The sequence below is a fragment of the Scyliorhinus torazame genome, chromosome 12 (assembly GCF_047496885.1).
Source record: "Scyliorhinus torazame isolate Kashiwa2021f chromosome 12, sScyTor2.1, whole genome shotgun sequence".
NCBI lineage: Eukaryota > Metazoa > Chordata > Chondrichthyes > Carcharhiniformes > Scyliorhinidae > Scyliorhinus > Scyliorhinus torazame.
This window is the reverse complement of record NC_092718.1, coordinates 199,119,445-199,134,322: the sequence shown is the minus strand read 5'-3', so window position 1 is coordinate 199,134,322 and position 14,878 is coordinate 199,119,445. Positions and strand designations below refer to the sequence as shown.

Here is a 14,878-nt window from a genome sequence, read left to right as displayed (position 1 = left end):
GCCCTATAATGAGGTTGGCCCCGCGATCTGATCTGTCATTCTCCTGGTGATTCCCTGTTTCTAGGGATAGCTGAGTCACTGAGCTACAACACTTTTACGCCTGGCTGAATCTTCCTGCTGCTCTGCCTGCTGTCTGAACTGTTTATGCGTCATTCCATAGACAGAACAAAGGCGTGCGTTCAAATCATCAAGTCACTTTTATTTTATGATTAGACTTGAAGAATTTTTTTATGGGATCACTGGGTGGATTCAATCTTTATAGAGGGGCATTAAGTGTTTTTGCATTTTGCTGACACGCTGCAGAATAGACTCTGATTTACATAATGCTCACCTCTATTGACTGGATCTTCAAAATCTTAACATTAGTATCAGTATGATATCAAAGTGAATTTGGAGCTGGTTGGTCTGTGGGTCCTCTCTCTTGCTCAGAATTGCAACAAATGCTTGGACAAGCACTTAATGACATGACTTAGGGGCTGTTTAGCACACTGAGCTAAATTGCTGGTTTTGAAAGCAGACCACGGCAGGCCAGCAGCACGGTTCAATTCCCATACCAGCCTCCCCGAACAGGTGCTGGAATGTGGCGACTAGGGGCTTTTCACAGTAACTTCATTTGAAGCATACTTGTGACAATAAGTGATTTTCATTTCATTCAGAGCTTCAGTCTCCCTCCTGGAATAAAAATAAAGGCTCCACCCATCAGGGCAGCCAGGGACTATGGACATTTTAATATGTTCACTTTAAACTCCTTGATCAGAATTTAAAGACATCCAAGTTTCATTAATATTAAAGAGGCTTTCGGATAAGGCCATTAAAGAAGTTCACCATCAACTATCATCTTGAGATAAAGGTTGCTAAGAATGTGGTGGCTCAGTGGGTCATTGCGTGTACTATTGCTGCACCTCCCGGTCCTGAATTTCATTTTAGCTCAGAACAATTGGATGAATGTGTCAAATAGTGAAAGGGTCTTAAGTAAAATTAATTTATCCATACTGAAACCATTGCCTGATGTGTCCAAATTTATCGCATATGCTCAAAGTCACTTGCAAGACAAGGAAACCTATGCCACTTTGGACCATTTTGATAGAGTTGGTCAGAAAGAACCCTATACTGCTTGTAGCATGGGGAGAAGGGTACATCCCCAATCTCTCAATCAGGAAAAGGCCTCTAAAAGGAACAAGGAGGCAAAGGAAACAAAATGGAGAGTTTTTTTTAAACAGAATGATTTTTTTCAGAAAAATTGCTAACAGGAGATTTTTGTGATATTTTTGGTTGATTTTATCTCTCGCATGAAGTAAAATATTTATTTATTAATCTCAATTTCAAAATGTATGGTTGCAGCTGGTGGTGGGAAAGGGTGTGGTATGTTTGGCCAAGACACAAAACACTGCATTAGAGATTAAATCAGGACTGGTTGATGCAGCTGGTCATTACAGTAAATCAATACACTCATTACTGTAACATCACTTCAGCCAAGCAGTCTGGATTCACAATTTTGCACTTCCTTGCAAATTTTTGGAGAACAGATAAGTGCTCCTCATTAACAGTTATGTTGCTGGGAGTACTTGTACCACAGGATGGAAAGAAGTTGAATAATGACCACTGTGTTAAATTAGAGGTGGTCTTAGACCATAAGACATAGGATCAGAATTAGGCCACTCGGCCCATCGAGTCTGCTCCGCCATTCAATCATGGCTGATATTTTTCTCATCCCGTTTCTCCTGCCTTCTCCCCATAACCCCTGATCCCCTTATTAATCAAGAACCTATCTATCTCTGTCTTAAAGACACTCAAGTGATTTGGCCTCCACAGCCTTCTGCAGCAAAGAGTTCCACAGATTCACCACCCTCTGGCTGAAGAAATTCCTCCTCATCTCTGTTTTACAGGATCGCCCCTTTAGTCTGAGATGATGTCCTCTGATTTTAGTTTTTCCTACAAGTGGAACCATCCTCTCCACGTCCATTCTTTCCAGGCCTCGCAGTATCCTGTAAGTTTTAGTAAGATCCCCCCTCATCCTTCTAAACTTCAACGAGTACAGACCCAGCGTCCTCAACCGTTCCTCATACGACAAGCTCTTCACTCCAGGGATCATTCTTGTGAACCTCCTCTGGACCCTTTCCAAGGCCAGCACATCCTTCCTTAGATACAGGATCGGACCCAAAATTGCTCACAATACTCCAAATGGGGTCCGACCAGAGCCTTATACAGCCTCAGAAGTACATCCCTGGTCTTGTATTCTAGCCCTCTCGAGATGAATGCTAACATTGAATTTGCCTTCTGAACTGCCCACTGAACCTGCATGTTAACATTAAGTTGGACATTATCCAACTAGCTGAAAAATATTAAAGGAGCTCCTGTGAGTAGAAGTTCATCGAGTCTGAACGTTACTAACTTGTTCAACGTAAAGACTGTGCTGTCAGAATTACCAAACAAAGCACCAGGATTGTTTTTTGAAAAGCAGTGAACATAAATAGTTCATTTTAAAGGCAACATTGGGCTAGAAGCTGTATTGTTTATTGAGGATTTAGCACATTGGGGCTAACGGCAGCCCTAACTTTACAACAGAACCCCTGTGTGCTAAAATCCCCAATGAACCTGGGGGGGTATCTTCTTTATTACTGATGCACAGATTAGAATAAAATGAAATATTAATCAAGGTGTAATTAAACAAAATGTACATTTGTTCTTAATCGTATGCAAGATTATTTTTCACTCCACAAATAAATTTTATATTATAGAACTCAACGGAATGTTTACACCCAACTTTCCTCTTATGGAAATACCTGATTCCGCGATAGAGCACAGTTTCACAAGCATTGACCAGCATTTATCTGGTATCCTTCATTTTGCTAAATGACAAGACTTTTTTTCCCCCATTAAGGGGCAATTTAACATGGCCAATCCACCTAACCTGCACATCTTTGGGTTGCGGAGGTGAAACCCACGCAGACACGGGGAGAATGTGCAAACTCCACATGGCAAGTGACCCAGGGCCGGGATTCGAACCCGGGTCCTCTGCGCTGTAGTCCCAGTGCTAACCACTGCGCCACCTGCTGCCTTAAATGACAAGACTTGACAGGTATCAAGCTATTTAACATGATGAGGACATCACAGCAAAACTCCCACTGTCAGTACACATTTCAGCGGAGACCATGCATGGGATATCAATTAGGAGCAGGAGCCCTGACCAAGTTTCCTACACTTTGATCAAGGGACACTAAGGTTAATGGCAGTGCTTTGTAACTTTCAAAGCCTGGAAATGGGTAATCCCATTTGTCAGAAATACTTCTGTTTTGATGATTTTGCTGGAACACCTTTGATCTAACGTTACCACATCCTAACTTTATCTTCCTTGTCCTTTATGACTCAATAATAATTACTGCCTCACTCTTCTGATTACAAAATCGTTCAATTCAAAATGTTAGAAAATACATCCCTGCATTTTTACTGATAGCTGAGCAAAGTTGTTTCATCACTGGAGTGACACATATTTCAGTCACTTTCCATTTAACCTGTATGTTCAAATTAATCACACAAACAGCTAAGAAAAATGTAAATATCTGAGCAATTAACTCATCTATAGATCAATCCTTTAAAAAGTTCATAACTGTGGTCAGATGTCAGTTTACAAACATGAGATTATATTACTTATTAAATGGCACATCTTTCCTTCAATAGGGAGCTGTCAGCCTTTATTATGCACCTGCCTGTAGGCCAAGTAAACAGAAGCTGTAACATGCTTCACTTGCCATGTACCTTGTAACTGTAAACCAGTCATATCATGCCATCTCTTGTCCTCGTGTCATGTTGACATTTAGTGGCAACCTGGGTAATGTACTGGTTTAGAACCAGCAAATTAGATATACTGTCCTTGCGTGCAATTATCACCGAGTTAAGGGCCAATCAATGAATAATTATTCCAAGCACAGAATTTCTAATTTTCCAAATTGATCTCCGTTCAATCCTGCTAAACAGAACCGCAAAATGGCTTATTCATTCAAATGTTTCACAACGAGCTGCAAATTTTAGATGCTCACTCATTTCCGTGTCAAATCATAGATAGATTGCATTATAGTTTTTTGTTAAAGGAAGATCGAATAAGCACTTTCTATCCCCCAATCTAGTCTATTTAAAGGAATGGACACTATCTACCAACCTCGAGCGAGTATCTCAATTTTTAAAATCATAATTTTAGTTTTGTGAAGAACTACTACCTCGAGTTTCTGCTGTGCACCCGAGTCCCTGTAGGGATGTAGCAATCAACAATCTGCAGAGACAGGTGGTGGATAGGGGGAAAGAGAGGGGTGATCTGAAACCACCTGTACCAGGAAAGTAAAAAGTAAAGTCACCAGTCGCAGATAACCATAAACTGCATTCCCCTTTGAGTTGGGGGGGGGGGGGCGGGGAGAGATGATTGGTGGTGATTTAACCTGAGGATCACCACACTTCAGGCGACGGGCCAAGATTGAGAAGACGGGGCCTTCATGAATAACCTCAGCTGGTACGGGAACTGAACCTGGGAAAATAAGATCTAACTGGATGCACAACCAGTCTGATTTTTTGTGAGGTTGTGTGGCTTCTGAATTTGAGCTAAATGCTGATCCCCACTAAAATAGCTGAAGTGCTCTGGAACACAGAAGATCTTGTCTGCTCTATAGTATTGGGAGAACCTTGGCAGAGGTATAATGGAAACCTGCAACAATAAATCTCTACAAAGTTAATAATAAACAATGTTACTTTAAAGAGACAAACTGATGAACATTTTGCAATTCCTTTTAAGTGCTTGTTTTGTTATTACCTGCTAGTCCCAATTGTGGAATGGGTAATTAAGCTTAAGGGGGAGGAGCAAGACAAAGGAATGTTTTAAAGAATAACCTCAACCTAGTAAATTTATTTAAAAAATCAGGATTGTGCCCCACCCCTAGGTTTCAGATGGTGCTGATGTGTGTTGGAATTCAGATCCGTGGACATGTAATCCCCAGTATCTCATCAACACCCCCCCCCCCCCCCCCATTCACATAAACGAGCCAGGAGGCTTGAGGGCCCATCTCCTGCAGACAACACCACTGAGGAGCCCAAGCCGTCCCCCCCTCAAAGTGCCAACCAGCTGATCGTCCAGGGAGGGTGGGGGTCGATAGACAGGAATGACCAGCAGGAAAAGCTGCTCGACCTTTCAACGTCCCTTGTTGCGATCCTGAGGCCAACCTGCCGCTAGGCGGGGCAGTTTGGGATTCAGGGACACAAAAGCAAAATGCTGCGGATGCTGGAAATCTGAAACAAAAACAGAAAATGCTGGGGGAAACTCGGCAGGGTCTGGCGACGTCTGTGGAGAGGGAAACAGGGTTAGCCGGCGGTGGGACGGGTTTCCTGTTTTATGCCCCCACACCACCAACCACACACACAGCTATGAAACCAGTGGCGGGACCGGAAGACCCCGCCGGCGCAAACGGCTGGAAAATTCTCCCCAACCTTTCAAGGGGGGGGGGGGGGGCGACTATTGTTTCCATTGCTGATTCAGGCTCTATGCCGCCCACTCTTTCCTGGGGGCGGACTTGGAAAGCAACCTTAAACCAATGATAGGCGCCAGGTGTGGGGTGAGGAACTCCCAGCAGTCGGGAGGAAACGTGAGCCAAGTGGAAATTTTCCAGCCGCAAATTTTTCCAGCCGCTCCCGCCGACGCGCGCGATTTTCCGGTCCCGCCGTCGGCGGGCGGACCCCCCCCCCCCCCCTCGTTGACAGCGGCGGGACCGGAAGACTACCACATTGCGGGCCGCCGCAAAAGACTTCGCGGGGCGGGAGGGAAATCCCCGTGTGGGGAAGAGGCGGAAAATCCCCCGTTGGGGGAGCGCCTGCGAACAGCAGCCCCGCCCTCCGCATCCCTGAGCTGGAAAAACAGCAAGATCTGAAGGGTCAGCCAACCCCCCCACCCACCCTTTTAATTGACATTTGCACGCTGCCACATGCAACATGAAAACACCACAACTTCTGCCACTTCCAGCTGTGCAGTCAGCAGCAGTGAAGGAAGAGTCAACGTCAGATTTTAATCCGCCTCTCGCTGCAAACACCCTCACCTGGGGGTGACCCCAGCAGCAGAGACACCGCCGCAGCCTCCCCTCAGCCCAGCCCAGATTCGGCCAATACCCACCCGGGCTGTTATTTTGTTATCCTGTCTGCATTAAAAAATAATAATGAATAAAAACAGACCGCCGCAGCCTGCCTGCCTTTGGTGTAATTTAACACGTCAGACCTGCTGAGATCTTCCAGCATTTTCTCTTTGGTGACAGCCTTAACATCACTTGGACGCATTTCCCCCCCGGGTGTGTTTGGGAGGAGTGTGTGTGTGTGTGGGGGTGGGGGTGGGGGAGGGGGGGGGGGAGAGCTGGTGGTGAGAGAAATTATTCCTGGAAAGAAAATTTTGCGGTTGAGATTTTCCAAATAGAGGGTTTCAAAAGTGTGTTTCCCATTGGGGGGGGGGGGGGGGGGGGATATTCCGCTGAACGTCAAATGGGAAATCCCCCCCCCCGAACGTCAAATGGGAAATCCCCCCCCCCCCCCCATCCCATCCCACACACACTAAAGATTGTGGTGCATCGGGACATTGCCCAGTGAAATGCAGCTCTGAGCAAAGGAGGGTCTCACCATGTCTCATTCCACTGCCCCTCTCCAGCCGGATTTATATTCTGTACATCCCCGGGGCAAGGACAAGACCTGCCTGCCCCCCCCCCAAAAAAAAACCCCCACACCTTTCCACATAACTTCTGGGGCTTGAGATTGGAGAACACGGGGCCGGGAAGTTGGAACACAGACAGAGAATACTGGACAATCTCAGCAGGTCCGGGTCACTCTTTGAGGAAGGCACCCTGAGTGGAATCGTTAGCTCCCTCCTCTTTCTCTCCCTCCCTCCTCCCCCCCCTCTTCTTTCTCTCTCTCCCCTCTTCTCTCTCTCTCCCCCCTCTTCTCTCTCTCCCCCCTCTTCTCTCTCTCTCCCCCTCTTATCTCTCTCTCCCCCTCTCTCTCCCCCTCTTCTCTCTCTCTCCCCCCTCTTCTCTCTCTCTCTCCCCCCTCCTCTCCCCCTCTCTCTCCCCCTCTTCTCTCTCTCTCCCCCCTCTCTCTCTCCCCCCTCTTCTCTCTCTCTCCCCCCTCTTCTCTCTCTCTCCCCCCTCTTCTCTCTCTCTCTCTCCCCCCTCCTCTCCCCCTCCTCTCTCCCCCCTCCTCTCTCCCTCTCTCTCCCCCCTCTCTCCCTCCTCTCTCCCCCCCCCTCTCCCTCCTCTCTCTCTCCCCCCTCTCCCTCCTCTCTCTCTCCCCCCTCCTCTCTCACTCCCCCCTCCTCTCTCACTCCCCCCTCCTCTCTCACTCCCCCCCTCCTCTCTCACTCCCCCCCTCCTCTCTCACTCCCCCCCTCCTCTCTCACTCCCCCCCTCCTCTCTCACTCCCCCCCTCCTCTCTCACTCCCCCCTCCTCTCTCACTCCCCCCCTCCTCTCTCACTCCCCCCCTCCTCTCTCACTCCCCCCCTCCTCTCTCTCTCTCCCCCCTCCTCTCTCTCTCCCTCCTCCTCCGTCCCCTCCCCCTCTCCTCTCTCTCTCCCCCCTCTCTCTCCCTCCCTCCCCCTCTCCTCTCTCTCTCTCCTTCCCTCCCCCTCTCTGTCCTTTCCCCGCCTCCTTTCCTCTCTCCCCCCCTCATCCCCTCCTCCTCTCCTCTCTCTCTCTCCCCCCCTCCTCTCTCTCACCCTCCTCTCTTTCTCTCCCCCCCTCTCTCTCCCCCCTCTCTCTCCCCCCCCCCTCTCTCTCCCCCCCCCTCTCTCTCCCCCCCCCCCTCTCTCTCCCCCTCCTCTCTCCCCCTTGGCACAGATGCTGCCTCAGAGCTGCCCAGATTGCCCTGCGTTTTTTTGTTTGGCTTTCAGATTCCAGCATCCGCAGTCAAACGCTTTTCTCTGGATGTGAGAATGTGGCCCAGAGAGTGGCTGAGGGAGAGTGGGATGATAGGCTAGGACAGAGGGAGTTAGATCTGGATGGCGGCATTGGGGGCAGTAGGGATGGGTTGGGCCAAATAGCCGGCTGTTTGGGTGTGGGGAGGGGGAAAAAAAGGAAGACCGGTTAAGATGTAACTTTATTCCCCCCCCCCCCCTCCCCTCCCCTCCCCTCCCTCCCTCCCCTCCCCACCTTGCTGGCGGGCAAATTGAGCAAAGTCGCGGATTCTGGACCTTGTCCCACTCACTCACCAACTCACACTCACTAACTGACACTCATTCACACTCACTAACACTCATTCACACTCACTAACTCACACTCACTCACCAAGATGGAGTAGACCAGCGCCACGATGTTGATGGGCCATATCGGGCAGAAGCAGGAGACGATGGCCAGCACCAGGTAGTCTCTGGGCGGGGCCTGGTCCTGGCCGCTGGTGGTGGCGGTGGACGACGCCCTGCCCACGCTCAGGCGGGACGGGGAGGTCGGCGGGGCGCCCACTTTGGACACGGTCTCCGAGGAGAAGGCCAGCAGGCCGTGGCCGTTCGGCTCGCTGTCCGCCCCCTTCCCGCCCGGCAGGCCGGCGGCGAACGACTTGGAGTTCTTGACGCCGTTCTCCAGGCTGCCCTCGGAGGTGCTGAGCAGCTTCTGGGTCTCCTGGCGGTGCCCCGCGGCCGTGGCCGTGTCCCCGCATCCGCCCAAGTTCTTCTCGAACGCGACGTCCGTGTTTAATGCCATCTCTCGTCTCTCAGGAAAAAAATGTGGGGGTGGAGGAGGGTTACAGTTTCATTTTCCAATGTGGGGACGAGACGGACACACACAAAAAGTAAAAACAATATATTTTTTAAAAACTTGCCTGAAAAGTTAAGAATGGTCAAAGAAAATTGCCAGATTGAAAGGTTTGGAGTTCCCTAGCTTTGGAGATAGAAATGCGGCAGCTTCCTGAAGTAGCAGCAGCAGCCCCCACACAGTGTGGGTTGTGGATACACTGGGGTCCAAGCCAAGGAGATGCGCTGGACCACACCATTCATATCCACCGGCACAAATAGCGGAGCGATGCTGAGGGGGTGTCGCCTCCCTCTCAAGGCGCACCACAACTCCCCTCCTAACTCCCCTCCTCTCGCCCCTCCCCTGCTTCACCAGCCCTGCCTCAACCGCTTTCCAATCGGAGCCCCATCGGGAGCTGTGCGTGGCCGGCGCCCTGTCTGCCTGCCTTGCCCACCTCCCTACCTGCGCAAATGCCTTTGCCCAAAAGCTTTTGGGAAAGCAGCAAGGCAAGGCGGGCGGTGATGCAGTTGGTTTGCTGCCTGGCTGATCCCTTCATTTGCTGTACACTGGGGAATGCATACACCTACAACATGCATCTCTCCCCCCCCCCCCCCCCCCTACTCCAGGCTCCTGTCCCTCCCCCCGCCCCCCCCCCCCCAATACACACACACACAGATTCTCTCTCAACACTTTAATCGCTCTGTGCATAATTTATACTATTGTATTTGCAGCGAATCGGAACATGCATTAAAATTAAAATCGATATTACAAATAGCTTCCGCTAATGCATTCGGACGGATGGGATCCGTTTTTTAAAATATGTATATATATATAAACACAACCCCGATCGTTGGAACCTGACTGACTATCTGCAACAAAATTGTCCTGAACTTTCCTTCTGAAAGTCGGTTTCAATTCGAGGTAAGTGGTGGTTCTGTCAGATAGAATTATGTCAATGCCCTGTTTTGATATGGGCTTGTCAAACACACCAGTTAATCGGATCAGATGGACCACTATTCCGCTTACAAAGAACCCTACTGGGTTGTCATTTTTGCACACAGTGAAGATGGAGTAAGATTGCGACACCTATCGGAATGATTTGAATTTCAAATAAACCACTTAAGTTTTCTTTCCCTCCCAAGGTACTTCATCATATATCTCTCACCTTCTGCACTGTACATTCTATGATCTATGATCTATATTAGTGTCCGTTGATTGATAGCACCGGAATATATATTGTAAAATGGATTCAGTTGATAGGTTAATCCATAGAATCCCTACAGCGCAGAAGGAAGCCATTTGGTCCATGGAGTCAGCACAGACCCTCTGAAAGAACACCCTACCTAAGCCCACTCCCCTGCCCTATCCCCCTAACTTTTTGCAGTGATCACGGCCAATCCGCCGAACCTCTACATCTTTGGACTGAGAGGGAACCGGAGCACCCGGAGGAAACCCCATGCAGACATCGAGAGAACATGCAAACTCCACACAGTCACCGAAGGCCGGAATGGAACCTGGGTCCCTGGTGCTGTGAGGCAGCAGTGCTAACTACTGTGCCACCTTGCCACTCCAGAACTATTATGCTCTCGTCTGTTTGGCCTCACTGCAGATTATCAATTGCACCACCCTCTCTCACTGTGATTCCTCTTTGAGTCTCCTCCATGGTGGCACACCCCACATGACTCTTGTCCCCGTTCCCTCCAACACAGCCACCAATGCATTCTTCCACCATACTGGCACAACCACCCCCACTGTGCCCCATCCCTTGAGCCCCCCTCCCCTCCACTTTCTCATTTTCATTTATATGATGCCTTTTGCCGTTTATTAGCACAGGAGCGTGCTTCATATGTTCAATATGCCAACTGTATCCAGACCTCCAACGACAATGTTGATTCTGAAACTGTTGCTAAGCCGTAAGACTTAACGTCATCAGTAATAAGAGCTTTCTGCAGCTGAACACAGTCAACACAGCAACCAGCCTTCACCATGACTGCTTACATTCATCCCCTTTGTTGATGCCAGTCTCTACATCCATCCATTCCACTATTGCTGGAACCCTCATTCACACTTTTGTTTACAGAAGATTCTTTCTTACCATTAAAACAACTTTCATTTTAATTGTTGCCCGCTATTGTAATGTGTACTCTTCCAACTGTTAGGAATGGGTTAAGAGACATTCCAATTACATGTCAAATTGATGTTAAGCATCCAATAATTGACACTGATATGTAAAGGGGTTGCAGGTGGCACTTGTGGTGGTGATGGAGTTTTGTATAGAGTATGTTCAAGGAAAATAAAGGTGTTTGCGAAAGGAGCAGGACTTCACTCTTTACTCAACAGCAGACTGGAGCTAATATCAAATTCTTCGATCGGGCTGGAGATACAAAAGTCTGAGAACACCCACTAACAGATTCAAAAGCTTCTTCCCCGCTGCTACCAGACTCTTAAACAACCCTCTTATGGACTGGTCTGATCTCGTCGCACATCTTCTCTACCGAGTAGGACTACACTCCTGTGTGTTTCACCCAATGCCTGTGTCTGTGTATTTACATTGTGTATTTATGTTTGCCCTATGTATTTTCCATGTGTGGAATGACCTGTCTGAACTGTATAGCAGAATAATATTTTTCACTGTAATTCGGTACACGTGACAATAACCAAATCCAAATCCAAGTATTGATGTTCTGAGCAACTCCCAAATTGCCCAAATAAAAGGCAGGTAGCTGTAACTTCTGATAAACAGAATTAAACTATGGAAATGTGAGTCATATACTCAGCTACTAGAGCTGGGTTGTTCACTGATATTAATATACTTTCAAGATGATGGACCTCCCAGACACATCCCCCTTCCTTCCAACCCCACTCCCACAAACCCTTCTATATTTTGATTCTTGCTGACATTTTGGGCTAAAGCTTTAACTATCATATGAAACTGATGTACATCTTTCAGGATCGCTCACAATTGTGGAATAATGTCACTATGGGGAGATTATTCCTTATGTCTGCCGCACACACATTGGTTCCATTGTCTGAAGATGGTGAAACTGTTGACAGACAAGATCCTATTGGGATGGATGCAGTCTGCTTGTTGAGCTGCTGGGAAGAGTGAAAAAGACAACTTGGTGAGCAGTATGTGTTGGGAAAGGTTGTTGGGGAAGAGCGTTATATGGTGATTCTCAGGCTCTGCTGGGAAGAGAGAAGAATTGGTGTTCACAAGACCCACATTTCAAAATATCCTCCGTTTTACAGCTTCAATGCCATTGGTAACTCATCAAAAATGAGAATTCCTTCTGTACCTGGAATCTTCAACTACAGTGAAAAAGCTGGGAGATGTGTTCTGTATTAACAGACTGTCAATGGCTTTGTGTGGCTAACAAATACAAAGGAACCAGATAGCCCAACTCTTCATGGCCTGATCCGTGAACCCCCCTCCATCTATCATGTAACAACACCTCTTATTGTCTTCTGCATTTTGATCATTACTTTGGTATTAATTCAATATTGTTATACTCTAATCTAAATTAAAATAGTTCAGCCTGTCTTGGGCTCAGCACTTTGTAACGTTGAACCATTAAAACCAGGAGGACCCCAAGTCTGGTCTATGGTTTGTCTTGTTAGCCAATCTTAACCAGGATGTGGAGATGTTGGTGTTGGACTGGGGTGAGCACAGTAAGAAGTCTGACAACACCAGGTTAAAGTCCAACAGGTATATTTGGAATCACTAGCTTTTGGAGCGTAGTTCCTTCATCAGGTGAGTGAAGAGGTAGTTTACACAAACACAGCATATATAGTCAAAGCCAATGATGCAAGATGATACTTGATGATAGTGATTCCAAATAAATCGTAACCAGAGCACTGGTTGGGATGTAGTCCACCATTGTAGGAGATAGGAAGGCAAGAGTTAGGCAAGCATTCTGCTGCCCATTTTGAAGTTTGGATGCAGGATAAGGACAGACTTGGATCTGATTGTGATAAACGCCATGATTCACAAACTGCTAATATTTAGCTTGACTCCCTGATGTCCAGAGAGGACAGAGGAATATATATGACACACATAACAAGCTATCGCCAGATCGGACTATACCACATCAAGTGCTATCAAGTCTCCCACTGCTCTACCAAAACTGTCCATTTCTTTAGGATCATGGTGGCAAACTAAGGTGGCCAGCTGAGCTCATTTCTCTTCTTGGAACCCTCTTCCACACCCCGTACACCCTCACTTCCAACAGCAATTGTCTTCTGCCCCCACCATACTCCTGAAAACACCAATTCCATCTCTCTTCCCTGCAGTGTATCTCAGCTGGAATTAGACATTTCACAATCTTGGCAGCCAATTCAACCTCGAAAGGAGATTCAAAACTCATATCCAGGGCACTCAATTTCCACCTGTTTCTGCTTCTACGTCAGCCCACCTGCTGACGGAATCCTCATCCAAACCTTTGTCACCTCAAGACCTGACTGCTGCAGGGCTCTTTTGGCTTTCTAAACTTGTATGACCTTGTATGAATGTCAGTTGGTCCAGACCACTGCTCCCTATATCCTATCCTGCAACGGGTCTCACTGGGAAAGGCCATCACTCCTTCCTTGCGTCTGAGCACCATAATGCATCATGTTCAAAATTCGTATTTAATTGTTTAAATCTCTTCACTGTCATGCCGCTTCCTAATGGTGTAACTCCTTCTATCTCAACAACACCCCTGAAATCACTGTTCCTCCAACTTTGGTCTCTTGTACATCCCCCTTCCTTCACTCCACATAAGGCAGTATTGCCCTTAAAGATTTAAGCTCCCTGCTTAGGAATTTCCTCCTTAAATTCTTCTACCTTCCCACCTCCTTCTCCTGTTTTAAGATCCTCTACTTCCTTAACCATCTTTTGGTCACCCCTTCTAATATCATCTCTTTTGTCTCAATGTCTTCAATATTCACAGGGGTCCCGAGAAGGCTTAAACTCAAAGGTTTATTCAGTGAAAGAAATGTGAGGCCGCAATGCGGCGGCAGTACATCCATCCCAACCGGGATCATCCGATGCCGGTTCCAATCCTGGCCAGCTTTTATCTGTCCGATTCAAAGAGCTCCGCTGTTAGGCCTACACCCCTCAGCAGGGGAGTGCGTATTCCTTGAGCCCCAAGGGGAGATCAATTGGGTCATCCCCATGGGTCTGTGGGGTTATTACAATGTCCATTGTTTTATGATTATGACGCTGTGTGGCCCCTGTAACATTTTTCTGTGTAAAAGGGACTTTATAACTGTAAGTTACTGTTGTGGATAAGGGCCAAGTGCCTCTAAAGCAGTGTTTTTCAAACTTTTTCCCCAGGACCCACTTTTGCAAACGGGCGAGCTTCGGGACCCACGGCAACATATATTTGTGACCCACGCCAGTCAACTTCGCGAACTGCCAGCCGACCTTCGCGGCGCACGTCATGCTCGTTTACCTTCAATGCAAATGAGGAGCCTGCTCGGTCCTCACGATCTCACTTGAATCCAGTTCAAAGGAGGAGAGGGCAATGCACATATCAGGTGCAGACCTCAACGAGTTCCTTTGTGCCGTCTTCACCTTTATGAAAACGGAAAATCCAACCTCGCACATGTAGATCATTGTGAAGGGCAATAGCAACAAATTGCTTGTTTTACTCAGCACTGGATACTCCTGGGAGATGCTATGCCAGAATTCTGACAGTCTTATGGCCTTTTGGTGTGTTTTTAATGTGGTATCACAGGTCAGTTACAGCAGCGCAGTCTTTTAATTTGGAGTCAGCTCTAAGTTAATAACTGACTCTGAGGTCTGAACCTCAAAAATAATTTTTCAGCCACCACTTCACTTTCAAAATCGGAAACCTCTCCTCTCATTCGCCAGTACTTCCCTGCATATAACACACAAGGGCTTTGCATCTTTATTTGCATTGGCAAAATTGGCAAAACCATACTTCAAGTAAGCACCTTTATACTGCTCTGTTCCCGAGTTAAGCTTCTTATTTGTAGGTTGTTAAGCAGAGGCCTTGGAGATCTGTACAGAGCTGACACCAGCACTGCTCTGATGTGCCTTGGACTCTCCTTAGCAGCTCTCTCCGGCAGAGTCTGTTGTGAAATCCTGTCCAGTAGATACACTGCCTAATTGAGTCTTTGTCCATCTCTTACTTATAAG

General features: G+C 47.6%; 1 protein-coding gene across 2 annotated transcripts in view; it reads right to left on the bottom strand.

Annotated features, from left to right (window-relative positions):
* Positions 1–9,256, bottom strand: part of trarg1a (trafficking regulator of GLUT4 (SLC2A4) 1a) — a 47,585-nt gene extending 38,329 nt beyond the window's left edge. The window contains exon 1 of one of the 2 annotated variants that reach the window (XM_072469647.1): positions 8,296–9,256. In XM_072469647.1, the coding sequence (XP_072325748.1) occupies positions 8,296–8,706 (411 nt within the window). In that variant the 5' untranslated portion in view covers positions 8,707–9,256. The remainder of the gene's footprint in view (positions 1–8,295) is intronic. The other variant, XM_072469648.1, reaches the window with a different exon arrangement.
* Positions 9,257–14,878: the final 5,622 nt, after the last annotated feature.